Source organism: Balaenoptera borealis (genome assembly GCF_965194805.1).
Source record: "Balaenoptera borealis genome assembly, chromosome: 3".
Taxonomy (NCBI): Eukaryota; Metazoa; Chordata; class Mammalia; order Artiodactyla; family Balaenopteridae; genus Balaenoptera; species Balaenoptera borealis.
The window spans coordinates 85,501,021-85,526,344 of NC_138866.1; the positions used below are offsets into that span (position 1 = coordinate 85,501,021).

Sequence of the window (25,324 nt, forward strand, 5' to 3'; positions counted from 1 at the left end):
GGCATGCAGGATCTTAGTTCCCTGACCAGGGATCGAATCCGTGCCCCCTGCATTGGGAGCACAGAGTGTTAACCACTGGACCACCAGGGAAGTCCCCCAGCGACATTTAAAAGGAAGAAGTAGCAGGCATTATTTGGTGACAGGTTAGATTTAGGTCTTGCAAATAAATGTCCCCATTTCCAGTACTCTACTTCATCATCCTTCTATGTTATTAAAGTATCCTGGCTATGTCAATACTTTGTTACCCAAACTAAACTTTAGGACTATTTCACATATCCAGAAGTTTCTCAAAAATTCTGTATTTAGCTATATGTTCTGATTTTTGGTTCATTCCAGGCACATGAGCATTTTTACATTATACAGGCCGGCAGACCTGGACGTGAACCTGCCACTTGCTAGTCTTACAACCTTAGGCAGGTAGGAGTGGGTGATGAAGGCTGGCCAGAGGGGAGGTGTCCTCTGCAGCGCCTCCAGGGGGATGTGCCCTGCCACCCACCTCTGCCAGGGCCCAATCCAAACCAGCCCTGCACGGGTACCCTGTAGTTTTCAAACTTCAATTCAATGATTATAACATTAAAAAGAATGTTTCGGGAATTCCCTCGTGGTCCAGTGGTTAGAATTCTGTGCTTCCACTGCTGGGAGTGCAGGTTTGATCCCCAATAGGGGAACTAAGATCCAGCAAGCTGCGTAGTGCAGCCAAAAAAAAGAATGTTTCTAGAGTCATAAAATACTTGTACCTAAACTTAGCATGATTTCTTTTTTCTTAAGTTTTCTCTTTATGAGAGAAGGACTTAGCTGAATCCAGTTACTTTTCCTGGTCTTCCTCAGTTCTTCCACTCCCAAAAGAAGCTTCCTGCCTTGATAACAATTTCCACTGTAAGAAATAAAAAGGACCCTATGTTCAACATTGTTCCTTCATGTTTCCCCAGTGGGCTTAGCTTAAGGCCTCTAAGCCTTGGTATATTTATTTTTAAAACTCTGTTCCTGATCCATAGTAAGCCCTCAGTATTTTTTTAAATTAATTTTTATTGGAGTATAGTTGATTTACAATGTTGTGTTAGTTTTTGCCGTACAACAAAGTTAATCAGTTATACATATACATATATCCACTCTTTTTTAGATTCTTTTCCCATATAGGCCATTACAGAGTATTGAATAGAGTTCCCTGTGCTGTACAGTAGGTCCTTATTAGTTATCTGTTTTATATATAGTAGTGTGTATTATATATGTCAATCCCAATCTCCCAATTTACACCGCCCCCCGCCCTCAGTGTTTAACAACATTAGTTATTACTGTTGTTATTTTATTATTGTGTGGTAGTTCAGACCAGTTTCATAGTCTTCATTCTCCCTGGGGAGACCCGTCTTGGTGCTTTGTTGGTCTTTGAGGTGCATACAAGCGTATATTAGAACTCAAGGTGCTACACCTTGGGAAAGAAGTTCACAAGAGGACTCCCAGTATGGATCACATAGGAGAGGGGCGGAAAGAGGGGAATTTAAACATATCAATAGATATGTGACTCAAATCCCAACTAATTTTTTTTAAATTAATTATTTTTGGCTGCATTGGGTCTTCGTTGCTGTGTGTGGGCTTTTCTCTTTGTTGTGGTGCGCAGGCTTCTCATTGCGGTGGCTTCTCGTTGTGTGGCTCTAGGCACACGGGCTTCAGTAGTTGTGGCATGCGGGCTCAGTAGTTGTGGCTCACGGGCTCTAGAGTGCAGGCTCAGTAGTTGTGGTGCACAGGCTTAGTTGCTCCACGGCACGTGGGATCTTCACGGACCAGGGATTGAACCTGTGTCCCCTGTATTGGCAGGCGGATTCTTAACCACTGCGCCACCAGGGAAGTCCCCAAATAATTTTTAAAAGTAACATTTATGGTGCTTTTTTCTTTTTTTTTATAAAAACAATACGTGCTCATTGAAGAAAATTTTAAAAATAACATTTATTGAGTTTCTATTTATAAAATTAACAGTTGCTTATTGAGGAAAACTTAGAAAACAGAGAGAGCTCACAGAGGTGCAAGGGCCCACGTGCGGCCTTGAATAGTCACGGGGAGGAAAGTGAGGAAGCGATGCCGTGAGTAATCGGGCCAGGATGGCGCTGGACCGTTCATCTGCTCCCTGTACTGAGTGTCCAAGACCACCTCCTCTGTCTCCTCAGATTGACCAGCTGAGTAAAGACTGGGCCCGTAAGTGGAACGAGTGGAAGGCCCTCGTGGAGCGTTACAGAGTGGACATCAACAGGAGGAGGGCCGGGCTGGTCATCGACTCCAGCCTGCCGCACCTGATGGCCTTGGAGGATGATGTGCTCAGCACGGGTGTCGTGCTGTATCACCTCAAGGTGAGCGGGCGGGCGCACCCCTTTCTCTCCTTAAGCCGTTGGCCCCAGAGGTCAGGGAGCTCTCAGAGCTGCCCTCAGGTGTGCCCTCAGGAAACTGGGCCTGCCAACCAACTGTGATCTGTTTTGTTTCTGTATGAATACAGCAGAAGACTAGTAATCAGAACAATCATTTGGTTTTCAGCTGCCGCTACTGTCGCTCTTACTTTTGTTCTCTGTGCCTAAATTTCCTTGTTTTAAAGTAAGAACAATGCTGCTTGTATTCCTTATCTGGCTTCCTGAAGCACACGAGTGCAGTCATGGAGGTGAAATCCTAACCTCGAAATTCCGGCAGCACCCCTGAGCGCTCCCCACAAATACAGGGTGCTCACAGATGGCTTTCAGAGGCTAAAGGGATCAAAAGATCTGAAACAGTTCCCTTCCCGTACTTTCCCACTTCATTCAACCCCCCTTCTCCATTACTAGGTTTGCCTGGGAAAGAAGAGAGGAAAGAGGGGGAGTAGATTTAGGAAGCTTCAAGAAAGCGTGCAGGAGTCCAGAGAGCTGGGGGGTGAGGGGTGACCAGGGCGTGACATGCAACCACCCACAGAAAATGGAGTGATGCGAAAGCCTTCCACAAGGACGTGGCTCCCCTGGTTCTTTGTCACCTGGAGGCCAGGGCCTCACTTCTAAATGAAGTGTTTTGAGGGTTAGTGACCCATGTAATCTCATATCCTGTCCTCATCAAAAGTGTCCTACTATAGAAGGACAGTCCCCATGGATGGCTGAACATACTTTACGTGGCCAAGATCCCTATGCTCACTGAAAATCCAATCTTCATTTTCATAATTGTCCCCAGCACGTTAAATTGACATTTAAAAGGAACAGAGTTTATGGGGATGTGTGACGCTGCTGTCATCCTTGGAGAAATCCGGTTGCTATTGCTGCAGTACATGTGGTGGGAAGATGTCGGCAAGTCTCACACATTTAGAAAGTCTGTGTTCTGAGGATAAGCCCTCGGGGAAGTTGTCAGAGACTGAGCCTCCCAGACAGAAGGTTAAAGTAGCTTCTTTTTTTGACACAGTATAAATCATCTCAGTGAAAATGCCTCAGGCAGAAGTGGCTGTTACCTTAATAACAAATCTGAACACCAAAGGCTATCGATCATTCCATTTGTCAGAACCATGGGGAGAGGTTGGAGGTCACGGAGAGACCAGATGGATTAAAATGCTCAGTATTTGAGTAGAACTGATCTGATATATTGATTGGAGGTGGAGTGAGTGGATGAAGTTAGACATCAAGTGGCAGAGCCTAGGGTAACCCCAGAGGGTTGAAGGATGATGGGGAGACTGAGTTGGAGGCGGGAGATGGACGATGCTGCAGTGCTGGTGTCCTTGCCGAGTCAGTGCACTGGGGGTCACTCCCTCCCTCATGTTCTGACCGTGAACCTGGGGAAACAAGATTTCAGTCTACTTCTAATCGTGGCATTTCTGCAGGTTTTGTAACCATTTCCCCCCTTTTTGTTTGTTTAGATCCTGGTTTGGGTAGTAGTATAACAGTAGTCACTCAAGATTCTCTGTTTTTATTTGCTAACTTGGTTCTAGACCCAGAACTAGTCCCTCGCAGTGGCCTGGGAGCTGTTTGCCTGAGTCACCTTGGGAAGCACCTTAGGTGGGGAGCGGGCAGCAGGAAGGGAAGGCGGAGCAGGTTACTGATATCCTGGACTTCGTCTCATAACTGCCTTTGTGCCGCTGCCCCTCCCAATAAAGAGGCATAAAGAGGCAGAGGGGCAGCAGGCACAGGCGCCAGCTCAGCCCACGTTAAATGAGATGCCAGCACGTTTTTGGGTAGTTTCTGCACTGCAGATCTAGAAGTTGGGATGTGCTGTGGCCTTTATTCCTTTGGGAGGAATGGGCCTCATCATCAGGGCTGACCTTGAACCCTCCCTCGATTCTGGATGGCAGTGTCTGGAGACTGGCATCCGTTGGATCGTGTGATCCTCACTGGCTGAGCGGAAAAGCCTGGGCTCTGGCTGGTTGGGTGCGCGGGGGGAGCCAGAGCCTTGTTCATTCCTTCCAGGGGGGTCTTTCTCCTCAAGCGATTTTGGGGGAGCTACAGGGCCCTCCTTTCTGGCTGCTGATAGTAAAGCCTAGTGCAGAACTTTCCAGTCACTTCAAAAACATCGGTCACCGGGCAGGTGATTTGGCGAGGTTGGAAACGCGTGGGCACAGGACCTGGAGAGACCTGAATTCTAGCCAGGGTCATCCTGTTTAGTGGGTGGGCTCCCTCGGCAGCTTATCCCCTGTCAGCTTCAGATTCCTGATCGTAATACCTACATTCTGGGTTGTTAGGGGATTAAATGAGAGCTATCTGTAAAGCACTCTGCGCAGTGCCTGGGACATAGGGAACAGTTAGTCAGTAAATGATAAATACATATCTTGGGCTTCCCTGGTGGTGCCGTGGTTAAGAATCTGCCTGCCAATGCAGGGGACACAGGTTTGAGCCCTGGTCCGGGAAGATCCCACATGCCACGCAACAGCTAAGCCCGTGCGCCACAACTACTGAGCCCGCGCTCTAGAGCCCGTGAGCCACAACTACTGAGCCCGCGTGCCTAGAGCCCGTGCTCCACAACAAGAGAAGCCACTGCAATGAGAAGCCCGCACACTGCAACAAACAGTAGCCCCTTGCTCTCCACAACTAGACAAAGCCTGTGCACAGCAACGAAGACCCAATGCAGCCAAAAATAAATAAATAAATTAAAAAAAAAGAAAAGATAAATACATATCTAAACTCGCATCTCTGTTGCCGTGTTGCTGCCTTCCTCAAACAGAGCTATGTGGTCTTAAACTGCATTGTTATTGTCCAAGGGCCAAAGGCCTTGTCTTCTACTAACCCAGTGATTCATTGATATTAACTCCAGTTTCCCCCTCCTCTCTTGTACTCTCTTCCAGTCTTTTTTGATTCTAGATGTGCTTTTCTCCTTTTTGTGCTTTACTCTTCTTAGAATCTGGTGTCTGTTAAACTTCATCTGCGGACCAAGAAGGTAAAAATCCTGTGCTTCCATTCATCATCCTAGAAGGCGTGTCTCTTTGAGACCGACTGGATTAAACTTGGACTACATTAAGCTTAAGCCCTGGGAGAAAGCTATAACCATGTGCCCACTTCCTCAGACTAGAGAAGCTCTGACGGCCTAACTCCAGGCTATGGGACAGAAAGGAGCTGGCCAGCCCTAGTTGGACTTTGCAAAAAACTGGTGCTGCTTAGTCATGCATTTTTCTGACCCCACCCTCTCAGGGGCTTCCTGGGCTGCAGCGTGAGTGGGCAGAGCAGTCAGAACAGCCCGGAGCAAAGCTGAGAGGTGGTGTGGAGAAGGCTGGGGTGGGCATGGGAGGACGGTGATGACACTCAAACAGGTGGGCTCTCCTTTGGGGGCAGGGCTGCGTCCCTTTTTATTCTCATTAAAATGGCTTTGTTTTTCCCTTCAGGAGGGGACAACAAAAATAGGAAGGATTGACTCAGACCAGGAACAGGACATTGGTGAGTGACAGAGCATATGGGCCCGATGCTTCGTGGCAGGTATTCATGCTGGATGGGTTTCTTCAGAGGAACGTGACGGTGCTCTGAGAGGAAGGAATCTTTGAGGTCTGAGGGGCCGCTCCTCTTTCCCGGACAGGTTGTGGGTCTGGGACATGATAGGAGGAGACCCACACGGTGGGATGATCCAGGCCTGGGTGGTTACAGGCGGTGGCTCTTCCTCTCCTGTCATGATGTGAGATCTTCCAGATGTGGATTCTGATCTCATCAGAAGACTGGAAGAGGTGTTTCCCTGGGCTCTGCCTCCACCCAAGTGACCCCCGCCCCGTTCTGTAGTCCTGCAGGGTCAGTGGATCGAGAGAGACCACTGCACTATCACCAGCGCCTGTGGGGTCGTCATTCTGCGGCCTGCCCGCGGGGCCCGCTGCACAGTCAATGGCCGGGAGGTCACCGCCTCCTGCCGTCTGACCCAAGGTAGGGCCCCCTACAGCCTGGTTTATGCCGGGATGAGTGATCGACGAGCTCCATTCTCATGGGCCAGACCCAGAGAGCTCAGTGAAGCAGACTTTAATGACGGAACACCCAGCCTCTGCACCCAGAGATCTGAAGATTCCCTAATACAGTCCTCTTCCCATAAACAAAGAGGCCCCAATTCCGGGGCTCCAGAGGAGAGAGTGACTCTCTGAAATTAGTACCTGTGTTTGTTAGCTCTGTGTCCTTGGGAAAGTCTCTGAGCCTCAATTTCCTATAAAATAAGAATAATAATAGGATCGTTGTGAGGATTGAATGAGCTAATCTGTGTAATGTTCTTAGCAGTGTTCTTGGCACTTAGAAAACATCCCTTATCATGACTACTGTCACTATTACTACTACTATTAATCTATTCAGATTCTGTCTGTCCTTTGAGGCTGAGCTTGGATACCCCCTCTTCAACGAAGCATTCCCTGACTACTCCACCTGGAGCTCATCTTGCTTTCCTTGGGAATACCAGAGCTCCTCCTGTTCATCTCATTAATTCAATACATATGTTGTACGGTATCCAATGAACACATATCTTATTGACTCAGCTAAATTATCAACTTGTGGGGGCAGGACTTTGTGCCCCAGAACAGTGACCCGCACGTTACATGTGCTCAGAACACGAGCTGTGCATTGAATTCGCGTCGATCTCTGTGCCACAGGAGCAGTCATAACCCTGGGGAAAGCACAGAAGTTCCGATTCAACCACCCCGCAGAGGCCGCCGTCCTGCGGCAGAGAAGGCAGGTGAGCACACGGTGTTTCCATGTATCTGCTGGCCTCCCCGCTTCTCCTTTCTGGAGGGGGTCGAGCTTTGTCCGGGTCTGTTGGGATGGGGGTGATGATGCTTCCTTCCTTGTCTGCAGGTTGGAGAGACTGTTGGTAGCAGTGGCTCTCTGGAGTGGCTGGATTTGGATGGAGATGTCACTGCCTCCCGGTTGGGCCTCTGCCCTTTGCTTGGGAAGGAAAGGTGAGAGACAGCTGCTCGTTCTGCTGTGGGACGTTTTGGTTTTGCTTTTTAATTCATTACAACATGGAGCGGGGAGGAGATGCGTGTAGCAGCCAAGCTTGGAATAGGCCTGGTCTGAACCAACGTGGGCGAGTGTTCTGAGGACACTGAGCTAGCCACTCAGCTGGTGGTTGGCAGGGTAGTGGTCGTGGCCTTCATTCATTTCCCCTTGGGTATTGTAACTTTTTCATCACTGAAAGAGGTATATATCATGTGATGTGTCCTGTGGCCACCTTCCTCTGTCAACAAGATTTACACCTGATGTGTTTGTGGATATCTTTGCTGCTTTTGGACCTACCTCTTTAAATTCTATTAACCCCTTTAAATTCTGGCCTGCCTGTGTGTGAGCTCATGTGTGTGTCAGTTAGCTCCAGGACTGTGGCTTCCTCTGAGTTTTTAAAGTTACTGTGGGATTGAGAAGCCTCTTTTCCTCATGACCATGGGTCCAGTACTGTGCATGAGGGGCAGGAACTCCGGGAACAACATGAAGATATCTCGGGGCTCTGCCCTGTGCTACTCATTTCACCTGCCTTGAGACTGTGGAGTGTGGGTCCGAGTTTTCTACATGATTCATGGGAACTGCTTTTCTTCTTCATAGTCGTTCTTTATCCATTTCTGCATAGAAGCCCCCTCCCAGATCGAGTTGCCTTGTGGGTTGGATCCTGGGAATAGTGGTGTCCTGTTCTGAAAGCCACAGTGGCTTGTACCTTGGAGACTTCCTGTAGAAAATGCCAGGAGGGGCCCCGGTACCTGTGAGACCCCTGGTACGGGGGGCTGTCCAGCACCACGAGCACAGGGTGCCTGGGAGGGTTCTGATGGCCCTTGGTCCCCTGCTGCTCTTTCCTCAGGCCAGGCGCCTTGCTGGCGGCTGAGGATAGCCTTGGGGCGGACCTCGGCGGTGAGATGTTGGATGGGGACAGGAGCGCTCTGAGGCGGGGGTACGAGCAGCAGGCAGGTGCTCCCAGGAGGGCTGCTGGCGACCAGAGGACGATGCTCCAGGGCCTAAGGGAGGATGGTCAGTGTCGGGTGACTGCGGGCCCTGAGGGGCAACAGAGGGTGGAGCATATCAAGATCAAGGTAGACTCAGGACTGAGGCCGGGGCTCTTGTTTTGTCAGAGTGGCCTCCCTTTTTGTAGTGAAGTCATGAAAGGAGGCCTTGTCTTAGGTCAGTTCTGTTGGGAAGTCGCACTGAGGATGTGTTTTTCCCAAAGTCCAGAGGTCTACAGGGAACGGTTCTGCAACTTAAAGAGCCGTGGATGCTGAAGATATATGTTGGTGTTGGGTAAAGAGGCCTTACCTCCTGGCTCTACGACAGAAAAGCTGTGTGACCTTAGGCAAGCTACTGAGTCTCTGAGCCTATTGGCTCACCTCTAAGTAAGGATGCTACCGTCTCCCTCCCAGGGGTCCTTGTGACGTGGGTTGAAAGAACGAGTGCACATGGAATGCTTTGCCCAGTGCCCGACACCCCACAGCCCCGCTGCCGGGAGGCCCTCACGGCAGGGGCTGCCCGGGAAGGTGGCCTCCCTTTTGCATTCCTGTCCTCCCACCTTGCCCCAGTGGACGCATCCACCCCAGAGAACACTGGGCTTCTGCCTTTTTAAGGTCTTCTCAGGCTCTCTAGCCCCATGGGCATGGACGTGACCTTTCAGTAGCACCAAGAATGCACCCTTTCATGCAGAGGACAGAGCCGGGGCTGGAGAAGCCGGCCTCTCCCCCTCACTGCGTTCGCTCTTAAGCTCCAGCTCTGGGAGCCTGTGGGCCGGGCCGGTCCTGCCCAGCTACCATTGCCAGCACGCGTGCGCCAGCCCATGGCAGCAGCGGGTGGTGTGGGCTCAAGCCTCTGAGCGGGCAGAGGGGCCGGGAGAGAAAGTGGGTGTGCGGAGCCCCGCACGTTGTCAGCAGGGCTCCCCGTCTGGGCTTCTGTCTCCATGAGGGTCTCTCATATGCTCTTGGGTGGGGTCGGCTCCAAAGCCTCCCCGTGTCCTAGGTTTCCTTTCCGTCCTCTTTCTCTCTGGAGGGATGCTTCTCTGGTGGGGAGCCTGTGAAGCCAGAGCTGACTCCAGAGCAGGGGAAATTGGCCTGTCGGCCTCCTTTTCTCCCTGCAGCAGTGAGTGATCTGGACCTGAGAGCAGTTTGTCCTTGAAAACTGTCTGTTGTCCATGTTCTTGGCATTTTCCCATTGGGAATTTTGGGAGCTTAGCCTTAAGTGCCTAGAGCCCGGGGGACACTGTTGCTGCTGCCACCACCTCTGCCACCTCAGCGAGTAGGTGCCATTGCATTTCTGCTGTGGAAGCTGCCAGAGCCGAGCAGCTGGAGGGCGCGATGGAGTCCTGGCAGCAGCTGGGGATGCTGGAGTCCCCCAGGGAGAAGGGCACCATCTGAGAGGGACAGAGGTCCTTGGCCGCAGGTTACTGAAGACTGGCCCTTGGTAATCTACCCAATGTATAGCATTAGGTCGGCGTGTTCTTTTTCACATGCTTTCGGGGAACTTGGCTGATGTACTGAACACAAGAGACATTTTCAGTCTGATGGTGTATGGCTCCTCGGACGAATGTGCAGTGTCTGTGGGGCTCCTCCCAGACCGCCTCTCCTTGCGGGCTTGCGGCTGCTATGGAGGAAGCTGTATTGGGTCTGTAGAAGCTGACAGGCTGGCTACAGCTTTCCCCGGGGGAGGGTGGAGGAGCTCTCTTCTAGGGAGAAGCAGATTGTAAATCTGAGGGCCCGGGGACAGTCGGAGAAGGAAGCTGAACACTCTCAGGGAATTCAGAATAAAGACCTCCTTCCTAGCCCTTGTATCTGATGGTGTGGATCTTAGCTGGATGTGTCTAAGACCCTCTGATGGGCTCGGGTTTGTGATTCAGCCGTGTCTGTGGTCAGACACAATTTGGAGCTGTGACGCAGGCGTGATACATATAAATATATGTGTAAAATGTTTTCCATTAACTGCTTTTTCTGTTTGTGTGGCGCTAACCGGCTTCTTGTTCCAGTTGCTATCCCTGGCCTTTGCCTTGCGTGTGGCGAACGGCGCCTTTCCTGTTTTCTGTACCTTCCACTCTTGTGTGTTGCCCTTTTGCCCACAGCAGCCAGCAGCCGTCTTCCCCAGAGCACACTCGCACAGGTACCTGGGCCCCTCCTGATCCCTGGACTCACTGTAGATTGAGTCACCTCCCAGCCTCCCTTCCAGAGGGGAACCTGCTGTTGTGCCGCCTCGCACCCACGCCCCCATCCATCCATTCACTCTCCCCCCATCCCTCCTTCACCGTCCTCCTAAGGCTACATTAAGAAATCTTAATTTCTTCTAAGACAGAGGCAGCAGACTTTCTGTGAAGGGCCAGGTTGTGCTGTAGGCTTCGCCGCAGCTATTCCGTTGTGCCAGTGAGGCACGGAAGCCCCCGAGACGATATGTAAACCACGCGTGTGGCTGTGTTCCAATAACTTGATTCACAAAAGCAGGCAGCGCACCATTTAGCCCGCAGGCTGTAGTTCGGGGACCTCTGCTTTTATTCTGCTCTACAAAGTGGTAAACCTCCTAAGTGGAATGGACCCCTCAGAGCACACTACTCAGACGCTTTGCCATCTGCTTCTAGTGTCAGGTCACTCAGTGAATCTCCAAGCCTGAGAGCCGTGGCCTCCTGGGGCTGGAAAGAGGGCCGAGGGCAGGATAAGTGAGGCTGGATGGGGCTTTTGTGTCGGTCTCCAGCAGACCCTGACCCTTCCCAGACGCTCCCTCTCCCAGCCTGGAGCGGAGCCCCGTGCATTTGGCTCTTTTTGAAACCTGAATGACAGGGACGGAGAGGCCCTGCAGAAACAGCATGGGAGGCCCTTGCATAGAAGTCCTGTGTGACCTAGGGAGAGGTTAGCATGAGGGGAGAAGCTGTCAGTCTTCAGAGGAAGGCTCTGACTCATCCATGGTCACGCAGGAACCTGGTGGCAGAGTAAAAGCATGACTGTAGTCTAGAATTTTTTTTTTTTTTTTTTTCGGTGGAGGTGCCAGGGATTGAGCCCCGGTCCTCATGCAAACCAAGAGAACCTTTTTTTAAATAAATTTATTTATTTACTTTGGCTGCATTGGGTCTTTGTTGCTGTGCACGGGATTTCTCTAGTTGCGGTGAGCGGGTGCGCGGTCTTCTCACTGTGGTGACTTCTCTTGTTGTGGAGCATGGGCTCTAGGCGTGCGGGCTTCAGTAGTTGTGCCTCGCGGGCTCTAGAGCGCAGGCTCCGTAGTTGTGGTGCACGGGCTTAGTTGCTCTACAGCATGTGGGATCTTCCCGGGCCAAGGCTCGAACCCATGTCCGCTGCATCGGCAGGCGGATTCTTAACCACTGTGCCACCAGGGAAGTCCCAAGAAAACCTTTTTAAATTTTGTATTATTGGAAAATTTTAAATACACTACAAATAATCAACTCATGGCTAATCTTGTTTCATTTATATCCCCGACTCCTCCCCACTGGATCTAAACAAATCTTGGATAGTTTCATCAGTAAACGCGTCAGCATGTATCTCTGAAAGGTGCGGTCGAGTCTGAAGCTCTTGAACCCTCTTCCAGGGCTCGTTCACCGAGAACAGCCCTTGAGGGGAGACCAGCTCTCCCCTGGGGCTCCTGCTGCACACACAGGTTGGCATGCGTCTGAGTTCCCTCTCCTCCTCCTGCCACATCAGGAGGGTTTCTGCTTTAGGAGTGGAGGTGCAGTCGTGATCGCTGAACATGGAGGAGAGGGTGTCCATTCCCACAGTGTTTCGGAGCTTCTGCTCTAGTCACAACAGATTTTTAGCAGATACCTTTTTATTCTTTTTTAAAGGACAAAGTTTCTTGATTTAGCTAAAATGTTGTGTTTTCTAAAAACAGCTTTACTTTCCAGGTTATTTTGCTTAACCAAAATGAACTTGTGTTTCTGCTAAACCCACAGTCTAAGAATATGCTAGTCTCAGGACTGTTCTCCCCTCCCGCACTGTGACATCATGAGCTGCCTGTGACACCGTGTTGCCGGGAGTCCAAAGCCCTCTCCGCCCTGTTGAATGCAGGACTCCCTGGGAGGGGCTGAGGCCGTGGAGGTGTGTGCTGAGCTGGGTTTGCATTTCCCCCGGGTAACCCCGGCCCCTGTGACAGGAAGGCGCTGGGAGAGCAGAGTGGCAAGGACCACAGGCCACCGAGGGCTGGAGAGACACCCTGCAGGGCCCAGATTCAGCAGCAGCGGATGTGCTTCGTGGGGGATTTGAGGCAGCGAATCCTAGTGGGACAGATTAGAGCCAAACAGAAACGGGAACTGGACGGGACGTGTGCCAGCCAGCAGGTTAAAGACGGTAGGAGCCTGCTTCCCCTTCCCATCTCTCCACGCCGCCCCTGCCTTCTGTATTCTCTCCTTTGTTGTCTTTGTGATATGATGGAATCTTTGGTATTAGGGGTTCTCTCCCCTCTTTTAGAGACCAGAGGCTCTTACACGGGGCTGGAAGCAAGAATAAGGAAGCGACCTTCCTCACTGCCCTCATGCGCGCTTGTCCACGTTCTGCTGCCGGCCCTAGCGTGTGCCCGCTGCCCTGCTGAGGCCCGGGGCTTCGTCCACTTGCCCTGTGGTCAGGGGCCCCGGCACTCCTGCCCCAGAGGGCCATGTGGCCCTCATCCCGCCACGTCACCCTGGCCAGCTCTTCACTCTGTGCAGGTGCAGCTGTGGCCGGAGGTGCCTGAGTCCAGGGAGGGAGGACGGGTTGACCTTCTCTCAGGGTATTTTTGGTTCGCAGACCAGCAGTGGCTGCTCAGAGAAGGGACCTGGCCGGCCGGCTTGCAGCAGCAGCTGCAGCAAGACCGCGTAGAAGAGAAAGAACTTGCAGCCGCTGTGCCATCTGATTCATGGTGCCAGACAGACCCTGAGACTCGGCCATCTCCCCTGGTCCAAAGCCAGAAGAGGGTGGTGCACCCGCAGCTCCTGCGGAGACTCGCGCTTCGGTTGGCGGAGCAGAACGGCCGGCAGAGAAGGGTCTCGTTCCAGCTGGAGAGGATCATCGAGAAGTCGAGGCTGCTGGAGGCCCACAGGAGACCGGAGCAGCTCAGGGCGCTGTGCTGGCTCCAGGATGACTGCCCCCGGAGGCCCACCTTCCCGGCCCCCTGCCCTGGTGCCCTGGTCCCAGGGCCTCAACGTAGAAGCAGATTGACAAGTTGCAGTTCTTTGAGCCTCCGAAGGCCCTGCAGCCGGCACTCGGCCCAGCTGCGCAGGTACAGCCAGCGGAGGCCACCTCGGGGCACTGGCTGAGGTTTACAGCCTTGTTGCCCAGGCAGCGATCTTTACTTCCTGGGGCCTCAGTTTCCTCCATCTGTGAAATGGAAAGATGTGTCTACTCTTCTCTTCCTCATCACTTTTTCTTCTGATCACTCTCTTCTTTCTCTGTAGTTGATATCTTCTAAGATCTTCCCTGCCCCCACTCTGAGGGGCAGCTCTTGCTTCTTTGATCATATCTGCTGAGGGAGAATCTCAGCTTCATTTTCCGTGTGCTCTAGACCCTGACTACCCACATATGTCTCACTGTGTGTGTCCTGCCGCCACTCTGTCTCATATTGCCTCAAACCGCACTCTTCCTCCCTCCCCTCCCCTCCCGCCCAACCTGCTGGCTCCAGTCAGTTTCCCAGCCCACCTACCATGCTGAGCAAGTGAAACACTCTCTTTCTGACTCCTGGGTTCATTTTGGGATCCTCCTTGTTTCTTTTCTCCTTCACTCCTCACATTCAGTCAAGGTGAGGATATGTTATCTCCAGGCTGCTTGGAGCAGAGGACTGTGTCTACCTCTTTATATCCTCCAGGCCTAGCGCAGGGCCTTGCCCATATTAGGTGCCCAATTAATGTCTATTACTATTATGTTTGCTTACCAATCTGGTCTTAAGAGTACTAGGTAGGCTTTTTTTTTTTTTAAGTTTTATTATGAAAAAATTTCCAACATACACAAAGTTGAGAGAGTTGTGTACCTATCACCCACGTTCAGCAAATGTCAAGATTTACCATGCTTGCTTTGTCTCCCCTCCTTCCTTTTTCTGATGAAGCATTTTAAAGCAACTTTTAGATGTGATGTCATTTCAATCCTACATCAAGTATACACTTCTGAAAAATAAGGAGTTTTCTTATAACCACATTGTCATCACACCCAACAAAATTAAGATTAATTATTCAGTGTAATCAAAAACCTAGGCCATACTCAAATTTCTCTAATTGCCTCAAAATATATATTTATAGTTAATTGAAATTAAGGTCCGATAGAATTTACACACTGCATGTGGTTGTTATGTCTTTTAAGTTTCTTTTAATCATGCTTTTTAAAAATTTCTTCATTATCGTCGATTTGTTAAAGAAAGTGGGTCCATTCTGTTAAAATGTGCCCCTTTATAGATTTGTCTGTTTGATTCCTTGTAGTGCCATTTAAGTTATTCTTCAGTTCCTCATGTTGGAAGTTTTCCCTAAAGGCATGATTAGATTCAGATTCAGTTCAACCTTTTTGTAAGATAAAGAAAATGAGGAACAGAGTGTACCTGGGGCTTCTTTGAGAGCCAGGACTATAGTCTGCATTTTCCTTATGTACCTATAGAGCTGACCCCGAAGGCTATAGGGGACAGTGACATTGGCCTAGTTTTAAACCTCTTTCAGAGCAAACTAAGTGGGACTTTATATTCCTTCTATCAGCAGGAAGTAGGGACCTCTTACTTTTCTGAGATGGCTTTCCTTGTCTCCACAGTGTTTTCCTGAATTGGGATCCCTCCACCACGTTACCTCCTATGCCTGACCCTACTGAGCAATTATCAGAGAAAACCCCATCAGAAGAGTACTTGCCCCAGGCTGCTTATTATCCCCCAAGGACAGGGCATTTCATCAAGCATGCCCTCCGTTCCTCCGGCGAGGGGCAGCTCTGCACAGCCAGGAAGGCCCTGGCCAGGAAGGGAGCCTCACCCCCTGGCACCTGCCTCACTGAGAGCTGCGAGTCTGCCGGTGTCCAGGAAATGGAGAGAGTGGGTAAGCAGCCCTGTTAGATGGTGGCCCAGAGTTTAGCAGCTAACAAGCTAAAGCCATGGGATAAGCCGGAGGTCCTCACCCCTTCCACCCAGACCAGGAGGGCTAAGGCCACTCACCAGCAGGGTGGGGAAAAGAAGGGAACCTTGGGCCCCATGAGGCTGCTGAGGGAGCCAGTTGCGGCTCCTCACATCCCCATGGATCCAAACAGGCCACTGGGCATGGAAAGGCAGCCAAGACTTTCTGGGCAGAATCCACCCCACCTTCTCCAAGCGGGGCATCAGAGAGGCAGCAGAGGGTCCTGGCAGCTAGGGTTGAAAAGTCCTCTCGCTTGCCTCACAGCAGCCCTTTGAAGAGGCAACACAGTGCGGGGGACCCAGACACCACGGCCTCACTCACAGGTTCCAGCCCCGTAGTGGATCTTGCAAGAGAAAAAGGTAGTGATTTATCTGATGCAGATAGCAGTCACTCAGTAGATTCTCTCTCCTGTGTCTGTGCCAAAGCCCTGCTGGAGCCACGGAAGCTGGAGGAGCCCCAGGGGAAGGAGCGGGATCTCCCAGAGCCAGATGACTCCGACAGCGAAGACAGCCAAATATCTGAGGACTCGCTGGCCGAGAAGGGGTACCAAAGCCCACAGGACAGCCCAGGGCTCAGTTATCTCACCCATGGCCATGGCCACTCCAGGGCCAGAGCTCAAGCCTCTGTGAGGGGCTTCACCACACCCTCAGATAGTCGACTGTTCACCCAGACTCAAAGGAGCTTTTCCCTCGACAGCCTGATTGACGCTGAGGAAGAACTGGGGGACTATCGGCAAGAAGAGCCTTTCCTCCGTTCAGCTGACGAGATGCCCACGGAGACTTTCTGGCGCCTGCAGAGCTCCAGTCTGCCCGCAGGGGACCAGGAGGCAGTGTGCAGGCCTGGCCCCATCAGCCACAGAACAGGAGCCAGGCTCGATGCCGCCCTGCCAGCGAGCAGTTCATGTTACCTGGAGCTCCAGCCCCGCTGTGAGCAGCCGGAGTTGGCGGTGGAGGCAAGCTCCGCAGAACAAGCCAACACTCTCCAAGACGTGCAGCTTTCAAGAGGGAGCCCTCTGGTGTCCATGGATTCCTGGTTCTCCTGTGACTCCAAGATCAATCCCAGTAGCCCCCCAGGTTCTTTATGTCCAAGGCCTGACGTCCAGGATGTTCAGCCCTGCGGTTGGGAGAAGCCTGGATACTGGCCCAATATGGAAGAACTAAAGTCATCAGATACAGAAACAGTCCTGTCCTACAGCTCCAAACTGCCCCTGGGCGGCGCTGAGCTGCCCTGCAGTGTCAGAAGTGTGTACACAGTCCCTCTTTCTGATACGACCAGGGTGTCCCTCTGGGGCTCTTATAGGCTTCTTCAGCCAGGAGCTGATGGCACCTCTCAGGCCAGAGGGGTCCCTGACGTGGCCCAGCAGGGCGTCTCTGAAGCATCCAACTCTAGTGTGTCAAGCTTGTTGGCTGCCTCTGCCAGCTCATTCACTTACGTTGGCAGTGCCTGTGAGAGAGACTGGGCTGCCCTTCAGCAAAAGTACCTCCTTGAACTGTCTCATCCTGTTCTGGAGGCCACAGGAGCACCCAGTCTTCCTCCTCAAGTGAAGGGAAAGCCCTCGCTTGAGGAAGACTCTGGTTCCCTGACCCAAGCTTCTGGCAGGGGAGGAGATACTCTATTGCCAATTGGTCCTGGGGTATCTAGCAGCCCGGATTTCAACAACTTTCCTATCCATCTGTCCAGAATTAGGCATTTGAGAGCTGAGAAAGGACAGGACAGTCTGCGTGTCGAGGTAGAAGGTACTTCAGATTTCTTTACAACTAGTGAGAAAGAGGTGAGTCATAGTGGAACTTATTCAGCGGACGTAGAATCATCGACTTCTGGAACTACAAATGCGCAGGTCTCTACAGCAGCGAACAAGACAGCGCATCCCGTGATGGGAGCATGGGGAGTCAAAGAGAGCAGCTTGGAAGAAGCCTCTCAGAGTAGCGAGAAACCTGGACTCATGACGTCCTCTGATGAATGTTTCATCCTAACGAACGCTTGTCACCATATTGTCACCATAGACACCAAAGAACCCCATTGGCCCCGAGGCTGGGCTCCTTTGAGGAAGAATAGTGCAGACCCAGGGAGGCAATTAGGTCAGAACAGCCACTGCCCCCTGCAGGAAGAGAAGGCAGACTCCCAGGAGAGCGCCAAGGAAGCTGGTGGAAGACACAGCAGGTTTTCCTCTGCCTTTCCTTCAGGTCCAGAGCTGTGCCTCCACTCTGCTCCCTGGAATCCACGCCCATCTTCCCTGCAGCTACCTCCCCTGGAAACATTCTATGTGACCAAAAGCCGAGATGCCCTAACAGAAACCGCCTTGGAAATCCCGGCTTGCAGAGAAGCAAGGGCGCCCTCCCCACCTCCCAGGGAAGCATGGGGCTTTGGACACGAGCACCAAGTCCTCCAAAATGTGTATGTGAAGAATAAATTGCCAGTACTGTTACAAAACCAGAATTCCAAGATTGCATCATCTCAGCAGGTCACAGCAGAGAGGCCAGTTGATCTGAACACCAAGGAAGTTTGCAGAGAAAAAGGGAAATGCCTTGGAAAGATTAAAGAAGAAAGCCATAATTCAGTTTATTTTTTTGTCACTCAGAACAGACATTTTCTTCCATCTACCGGCATAAAAGTATGTGAATTTGAAAATCAAGTTGGAATTTTAAATAAACACAGTCTTCCAGTGCTCAAGCAGGGAGAAAAGGCTACTGCACAGTCCTACTGCAGTGTTTCCTCAGACAGTTCTGGGTCAAGGAATTCTCTCCTGGTGTGTGAATCTGAGACGGGTGGGGAAGAAGAGCAGCGGCAGGATGCAGTCCTCAGAGAGACCCAGGCCTTTGACATGAAGAGACGGTTTCCTTCCAGGGTCAGGTCTGATTTCATCTATAAAACCATCAATTTAGGCCTTGACAAGGACAAGATAGAGGAAGCCGCTCTTTCTTTGAAGTCCAGATCAGTACATCATAGAGTAAGCAGCCCAGAGACAGCAGCCCAGGATGAGGGTCCAACCCACAACGGGGAAAGGAGGAATGAAATTGGGCTTCTTGGAAAAGCGCTCCATCCCAAAGACGGCTCAGAAGAGTTTAAGTTTCCACAGGCAGAGTCTACATATGAAAGATTCCAGTCAGTTACATGCTTTCAGGAAAGAAACCTCGGTGAATGCAAGGTCCCTGGAAAGGTGCGAGAAACGTTAAACCCCAAAGGAGAACCTCCTGGAAAGAAATGGAGTAAAAGAGATAATAATGCTGATGAGATGGCTAGGCTAATTAGGAGTGTAATGCAGCTGGAAAATGGCATCTTGGAAATTGAATCCAAGCAGAGTAAGCAGCTATGTGCTTCCCACACACCGGGAGTCAGTAAGGAGTTTATGTTCCAGGACCAGAAGGACCAGGAGATGGCTGACCATGTGCTGAGGCCAGGCAGCTTTAGAAACCACCTGTCCTTCAAGGATCAGCCATCTTCTCCAAAATGGAAAGATGATGTTATCTTTAGGGATGGTGAAGCTGGACAAATGGAGGTTAACAATAGCATTGATCCCCGGGTACACGACATCAGATTTGTGAAAGGGCACACCTACCCAGCTGTATTAGACAGACCCGCCAGGGACACTGGTGGTTATTTAGGGAAATTTACAGTTTGCAGAGAATGCACCAACACTTCTGCTCATCCAAGGAAAACGAAAGCTTCGGCTAGAGCTCTGCCATTGCAGCCCATGCCTGAGAGGACTTCTGAGGAGGTCGAGCTGGTGAACGCAGTGTACCCCAGACGGCTGCCCCGTGGCTTGGGAAGTCTTGAGGAGCTGGAGACTGTGAAGGGTTTTCAGGAAAGCCATTTTGCCAAACACATACGTACTTCTAAGCAAGAGGAGCCAGAAGTTCAAGGCAGAGTTGAAGAAACGGCTGTGCAAAGAGGGGGCCTACAGGAGAAAAACAAAGTGGTTTCATCAACTCAGAAACTCCCTGGCCCGTGTCAGCATTGTGTGCGCACATTTTTCAGCCAAGAGACTGGCCCATTGCCAAGCCAGCCAGAGTCCTGTATGGCTTCTCGCCAAGACCTGAGTAATGCCTTGCCCTTGAATTCAACAAGGCCGCCAAGAACCTATCTTTATGTACCTGGTACTATAGGCATCTCTTCTGTTGACTATGTGCTGGATCCCACCCTGTTGGAAATGCCCACCAGTCCCTTGGTAACTGGATCGGGGCATCAGGACCAGAGTGGAGAGCCCGGATGCCACAGCCCACGGCAGGGAGACGATAGACAGGGCTTCTCCATGGCACACCCTGCTTGGTGTGGGCCTGTGATATCCATGGCTGTGGGATCTCACAGTCAATCCGGTGCACCAGCGAGCATTCCCCTGGGGGCAGAGGGCAGGAGGTCAACAAGCACCGGACCGCAAGGCCACGGAGGGGACCTCAGAAGCACCTTGCTGGGCTTGGGTAGCAGGGTGGGTTCTCCTTCTGAAGCCGAGGCAGCTGTACCAAGAGGACCAGACAGAGCCAGTTCCCTGAACAGGGCCTCTAGCCCTCTTGAAAGGGCCAGCTGCCCCTTAGAAGAGGGGGACAAGCGAGGTAGGGGGGAGAGGCAGCAGGCAGAGAAGGAGGCCAAGGACCTCAGTCCTGCCAGTGGTGCTTTCTCAGCACCTGTGTCCTTGCCAAGGGTGCCTCAGCCGGAGCCGTCTGCCCATCCACCCACGTGCCTGGCTGAGTTGGAGGAGATCGGACAGGCAAAGGCCCAGGGGAAGCAGCTTCACAACGTGGTGGCTGGGGGCACAGTCCTTCCTCACGATGAGACGCTATTAGGACCTGAATGTTCTTCAGGGGCCCCTGGCAGGCCTCAGTGTCCACAAATGGGCCAGTCAGTGTCAGCCAGGACCAGAAATGAGCGTGAAGCACGGGGATTTCATGTGGCGTCTCTCTCTGCTAAACCAGGACACCTGTCAAGTGATGAGAGGACATCTGTCCTTCAGGCCACACCCCCCTCTTCAGACAGCTGTCACCCTCTGCCCAGCACTGACACTAACACAGGGCCACGGCACCCCTCACAGACTTCCTCCCACGCTGACCCTGCTCCAGGTAAAAGTCACTGTACCGGAAAACTGAGACATTTCCTGGGAGCCAGTGAACAGTTTGTGTGTCACACTAGCTCTTCTGAAACCATAGAGAAAGAGGGAGAAGCAACCAGAACACCTTCCTCTGCTGATGCTTTGGGCTCAGACAGTCTTCCTTCTTCAGCAGCTGTGGAGGAGGACAGGAGGGTAAGGGCGGAGGAAGTAGTGGCTGCCTTACCTTCTCAGGCCCCTTTTGATGATGCTGGAGGGATTCCACATGGGCGAGGCCCGTTCGCTGCCTGGGAGGCTGCCCAGGGTGTGCTCCCTGGCTGGCAGGAGAGCAGCCCAGCCCACCAAGAACCTGGGACTCTGGACAACACATGGGGAGGAGGTCCTGGTAACTTCCTAGTGGCTGCACAAGGAGGAAAAACAACCTGTTTTGAAAGTCAACTTGTGATCTGTGATGTTCAGAATTCTGCCAGCCTCTCATGGCCTAACCAAGACCAGGGCCAATGTCTAGAGGCTTCCACCGGCTTAGAAGAAGGGAAGGCGAGTCCCAGATGGGGTGCCGTCCTGCCCAGAGCCCTGAGAGGGATTGAACCGGAAGCTCCCTCTCAGCAGCCTGTGAAGCAGGAGGGGAGTGTTGGCTCTGGGCTAGCAGAAGCCTGCAGGGCCAGTGTCGAAGGTCCCAGGCCAACTCTGTTGCCGGATCAGAGACCCGGGGGAGTTAGGGAGGAGGCCCTGCGCAGGTGCCTGCGGGAAACTTCAGACTGTGGTGTCTTTTCGGGGAGGACTGAAGACAGCAGGACCCTCAGCCCGTCCGGGGGCCAAGAAGACAGCAGATCTCATCCTTGCCGGCAACCGTGCAACCCTCAACCCGTTGCTTCCGGGGCCCTTGCCTCCCCTTCCTCCACTTCACTGTGTTACAGAGACGGTGACCTGGGCAAGGGGGCTTCCAAGGCCACCCCACACACTCGCCACCCACCCTGCGTGGTCCCCCTCAGGGCCTGGGGAGTGGAGAGAGGAGAGGGCCATAGCGGGGAACCTGATGTGCTCTGGGCACATGGCCTTGAGCCCAAAAGCATTAATGTGGAGTTGGGGCCAGCAGACGGCAGCACCCCGGAGACCTCTGCTGCTGCTCTCCTGCCTCCGGCTCAGGGCTGCAGCTCCCCTTCCGCCCCTGATGTGAGGACAAGTCCCCTCAGCCCCTGGGTTGCTGACGGAAGCTCCAGGTCAGTAGGGGATCCTGAGAAAAAGACTGCCGAGAAGAAAGTCAGCACCGAGCTTGAGGCTCCCCCTCTCCACGCAGGCAGGTGCTCTGAGCCACCTGGGAGGTTTCAGGACAGCTCCGCTGGTGGGCGGAGTGCACAGGGCTCTCAAACCAAGCCAGAACCACCTGCAACAGCTGGGGGACGACACAGCCTGAATTTAAGTGAAGGGTGTGTTGAGAGTGAGCCGCCGGTGGAACCACAACGTGGATGTTTGGGAAATGCCGTCAGATGCCTTCCAGAAAAGCCGCAACTTTCCGCGGAGTCCAGGGATCATAGTGGCTTGGATCCCCAAGCCCAACTGGTAGCAGAGTTACAGCGCGTCTCCAGTCCCCAGGTTGACAGCCCCCGGGAGGAGGAAGAGCAGCAGAGAGACCAGGCTTCAGGTGGCCGAGAGGACGCTGCCTGGGGCAGGAGCCCCCCACGTGCTGATGAAGGTGGCTCAGGCAGCTGTCAGATTAGAGGTGCAGGCAGAGAGGACGCGGCTGTGGCCAGGCCCCCTGCAGCCTTCAGAGACTCAGCCACTGTCCCCTTGGGGCAACGCGCAGCATGTTGGCCTGTGGCCCAGGGCCCCGGGCAGCCCTCTTCCGGCGGGGAGCAGCCGGCACCCCGCTGCCAGTGCTCACTTCCTGTGATCGCTATCGTCTCTGGCCCCAAACACTCTAGACCGCAGTTCTCTGCGGTCAGCTTTCCCCGGTCTCTTCAGGAGCTAAGCTTGAGCGTGGAGCCTCCTTCCCCGACAGATAAGGATATACAGGAGCCTAGCAGATTGTGGACCCCACATCCCAGAGGCTCTTCCTCAGGAAAGTCTGCGGCAAGAACGTCTCTGAAAGCTGAGGGCTGCGATCAGGAAGACTCCTCTGACTTGGACGGCATCGCTGCTGATCCCAGGCCCCTGCCATCCACACCCCCTCCTTACCCGGCGACTTCAGCTCTCTCATGCATGCCGACCCCTGCTCTCATGGCTGCTTGGCCATTTGGTACTCCGGAACAGGCGCAGCCGGGAAAGCCAGAGAGACTGGGTGGCCAGGCCCGGCCAGAGGCGCAGCGCTCTGAGGCGGGCGGAGGAGCCCTGCTTTTTAGCCCCAGCGCCATCGATCCCTGTGTCCTGCCCGGGCGTCCCGAGGGGCCTGCGCGTGTTGGCTGGAAGCAGTATGTGTTTGGTGGTGCAGCTGATGTCTCCCGTGGCTCCACACCCCAGGGCCTGACACCGTCCGACGTGGACCGGTGCTCCCGCGAGGATGACGGCCTAGACGACCAGGGCTCCCCGGTCTACTCGCACCGCAGCACCTTGGCCAGTGCCCGAGGCCTGTCGAGCACACGCAGCCACGTTGAAAGTGCCCGCTGTTCCCGTGAGGCCTGGGGAGTCTGGGGTTCCTCGTTTGCCCTGGGGAGCCCCCACGTCCTGATCAGCTCTGAAGGGGCAGCCCCCCCTAAGGGTCCTGGCGAGAGAGGTGGGTTCCCGGGCACCCCTGATGAGGCAGGCTGTCTGAGGAGGGAGCCCCCCTTGGCTGGAGGAAGTGCTGCGGGCCCGGTGGATGAGATTATGCTGCTGTACCCATCAGAGGCGGGCGGCCCTGTGGGTGTGTCCAGGATGAACACCTTGGAGCAGGGCACCCAGACCCTGGGCTGCAGGTCCCGCTGGAGCTACGCTGACCTCTCCTCTGCTCAGTCGGATCTGGCCTCTTGGGCCAGTATGCACGACCTGTCTCTCCGCCTCTCGCAGCTCCTGCACAGCACCTCGGAGCTGTTGGGGAGTCTCTCCCAGCCAAGTGTGGCCAAAAAGGAGCGGAATGCCAAGAGGGAGGCCCCGGGTGAGGTGCCCCAGGCCCTGAGGATGGACGGCTGTACTCAGACCACCATGGATGAGGGCATCCAGACTGACCCGGCCTCACCACCTCTGCATCTCCAGGCCCCAGAGGCCAACCTTCAGAAAGTCAATGCGGTCCTTGAAAGGCTGGGCTCAGATCTTTCCATCACGTCTCAGGAAAAGGGACATGTCCCAGGGACGCTTAAGAAGAGAGGGGCAGAGGAGACTGCACGGAAAATAGCAGGGTCCCAAGATCTTGAGGAAGAAAACACCCTCTGCAGGCCCCGGAGCGCCCCCGTACCCTCATCCCACTTGAGTTTTCAGAAAGTCCCCTCTGGGCAGAACCTGCCTCCTCTGAGCCCCCAGGCTTCTCCGGATGCCCCCCTGCCTCCCAGCCTGGCTGGTGGCAGCCCCGGCCGCAGCCTCAGTGCATCTCCCTCCCCAGGGCCCTGCCCCCACGCTGTGGAGCCTGTGGAGGAGCCCGGGGTGCAGAAGGAGCGGGGCCCCACGAGCGCCTTGCGGGTGGACAGGGCCTCCTCCCCGATCCTCACGCTTAGCGCCAGCACCCAAGGGTCAGGGCGCCCCCCAGGCGCTTTGTCTCTCTTGGCCCCCTCAGCTCATTCCCTTGAAGGCTGCCAGAAGCTCGTCTCCCGCTCAAGCCTTCCCCTGGGCGCCCCGAGGCCTGCAGTGGGTAATTATTCTCAAACCCCTGATGAGTCAGGTAGCTCTCAGAGAGTGGAGGCCCTTTGTGGGGAAGGTAGCAGTCCCTTAGAAGGGGGTGACCACAGGTGCTCCCTTGGGCTGAGCTCCCGAGGCCACCCAGAGCAGAGCGCGAAGCCCCAAGTCTGTTACGTGGAGCAGGCCCCGCAGCGGCGTCAGCCCAGGACCCCCACCGGGGCCCAAGGCAGACTGTCACTTCCACCACCGGGAAGCAGGAGCCGGAGGCTGGCTGATGGCTTTGTGCCTGAGGACGTGGCCTCCCTAGAGTGCGGCCCACTGAGCAGTAGGGGGCTGAGTCAATGGCAGTGCAGGACAGAGCATGGGAGTGAGGGCTCAGCATCTCCAGAGGAGCCACGGCCCGCTCTGAACATTTCCTCTTCACGGGGAGGCCTCCGGCGCCGCCGCCCCTGCCCTTTCTTTGAGTTGGCTGATCCCTCAGGGCTCCGGGGTTGCATCTTGGGCCCGACTGAGGCCTGCCAGCCTGAGGGGCCGCTGCACCCCAGTTCCCAGATGTGCACGGCCCCTGAGCCCCAGCACCACGGTCTGAGGGACCTCCCGGTGTATAACAAATCCAGCGATTGGTGTGGGGGTCAGGATGGCTCCCCTGGGGCGCTGGGTGTGATGGATTTGCTGGGGACCAGATGTGATTGCAGCTCAGGAGAGCAGGGACAGAGGCCCCCACGACCTCCTGAGGACCAGAGGCAGGCATCCGAGTGGTCCCAGAGGGAGCAGATCCCCCTGCGAGTTGGGGCCCAGACCCTCTCCCTCAGCGTGGAACTCACAGAAGCAAAACTGCACCACGGCTTCGGGGAGGCAGACGCCCTGCTGCAGATGCTGCAGAGCGGGACGGGGGAGTCACTTGCTGCCCAAGAGGAGGAGCCGTACGCCCGGTAAGGACCTAGCCCGGAGTGGGGAGGCGAAGGCTGGGCGGAGAGGAGAGGGAACCGAGACAGCTGACAGCCGGCTGTTCCTTCTCCCGGCTCAGCTCTGGGACCTTCCGGGGGTCAGAGATAGGTCAGGAGATGGAGAAGGGCAGTCAGGGTCAGCTTCAGTGCCTCACTC

The 25,324-nt window shown here is 53.8% G+C and overlaps 1 protein-coding gene across 7 annotated transcripts in view; it reads left to right on the forward strand.

Annotated features, from left to right (window-relative positions):
* Positions 1-25,324, forward strand: part of STARD9 (StAR related lipid transfer domain containing 9) — a 129,970-nt gene that overhangs the window by 84,209 nt on the left and 20,437 nt on the right. For 2 of the 7 annotated variants that reach the window (XM_082388669.1, XM_082388671.1), the window contains 10 exons: positions 2,160-2,339; positions 5,320-5,358; positions 5,801-5,852; positions 6,186-6,323; positions 7,031-7,113; positions 7,233-7,336; positions 12,483-12,676; positions 12,797-13,583; positions 15,089-15,363; positions 15,864-25,152. In XM_082388669.1, the coding sequence (XP_082244795.1) occupies positions 2,160-2,339; positions 5,320-5,358; positions 5,801-5,852; positions 6,186-6,323; positions 7,031-7,113; positions 7,233-7,336; positions 12,483-12,676; positions 12,797-13,583; positions 15,089-15,363; positions 15,864-25,152 (11,141 nt within the window). Of the gene's footprint in view, positions 1-2,159; positions 2,340-5,319; positions 5,359-5,800; positions 5,853-6,185; positions 6,324-7,030; positions 7,114-7,232; positions 7,337-12,282; positions 12,677-12,796; positions 13,584-15,088; positions 15,364-15,863; positions 25,153-25,324 lie in introns of those variants that run through there. The other 5 variants (XM_082388670.1, XM_082388675.1, XM_082388672.1 and 2 more) reach the window with 3 other exon arrangements.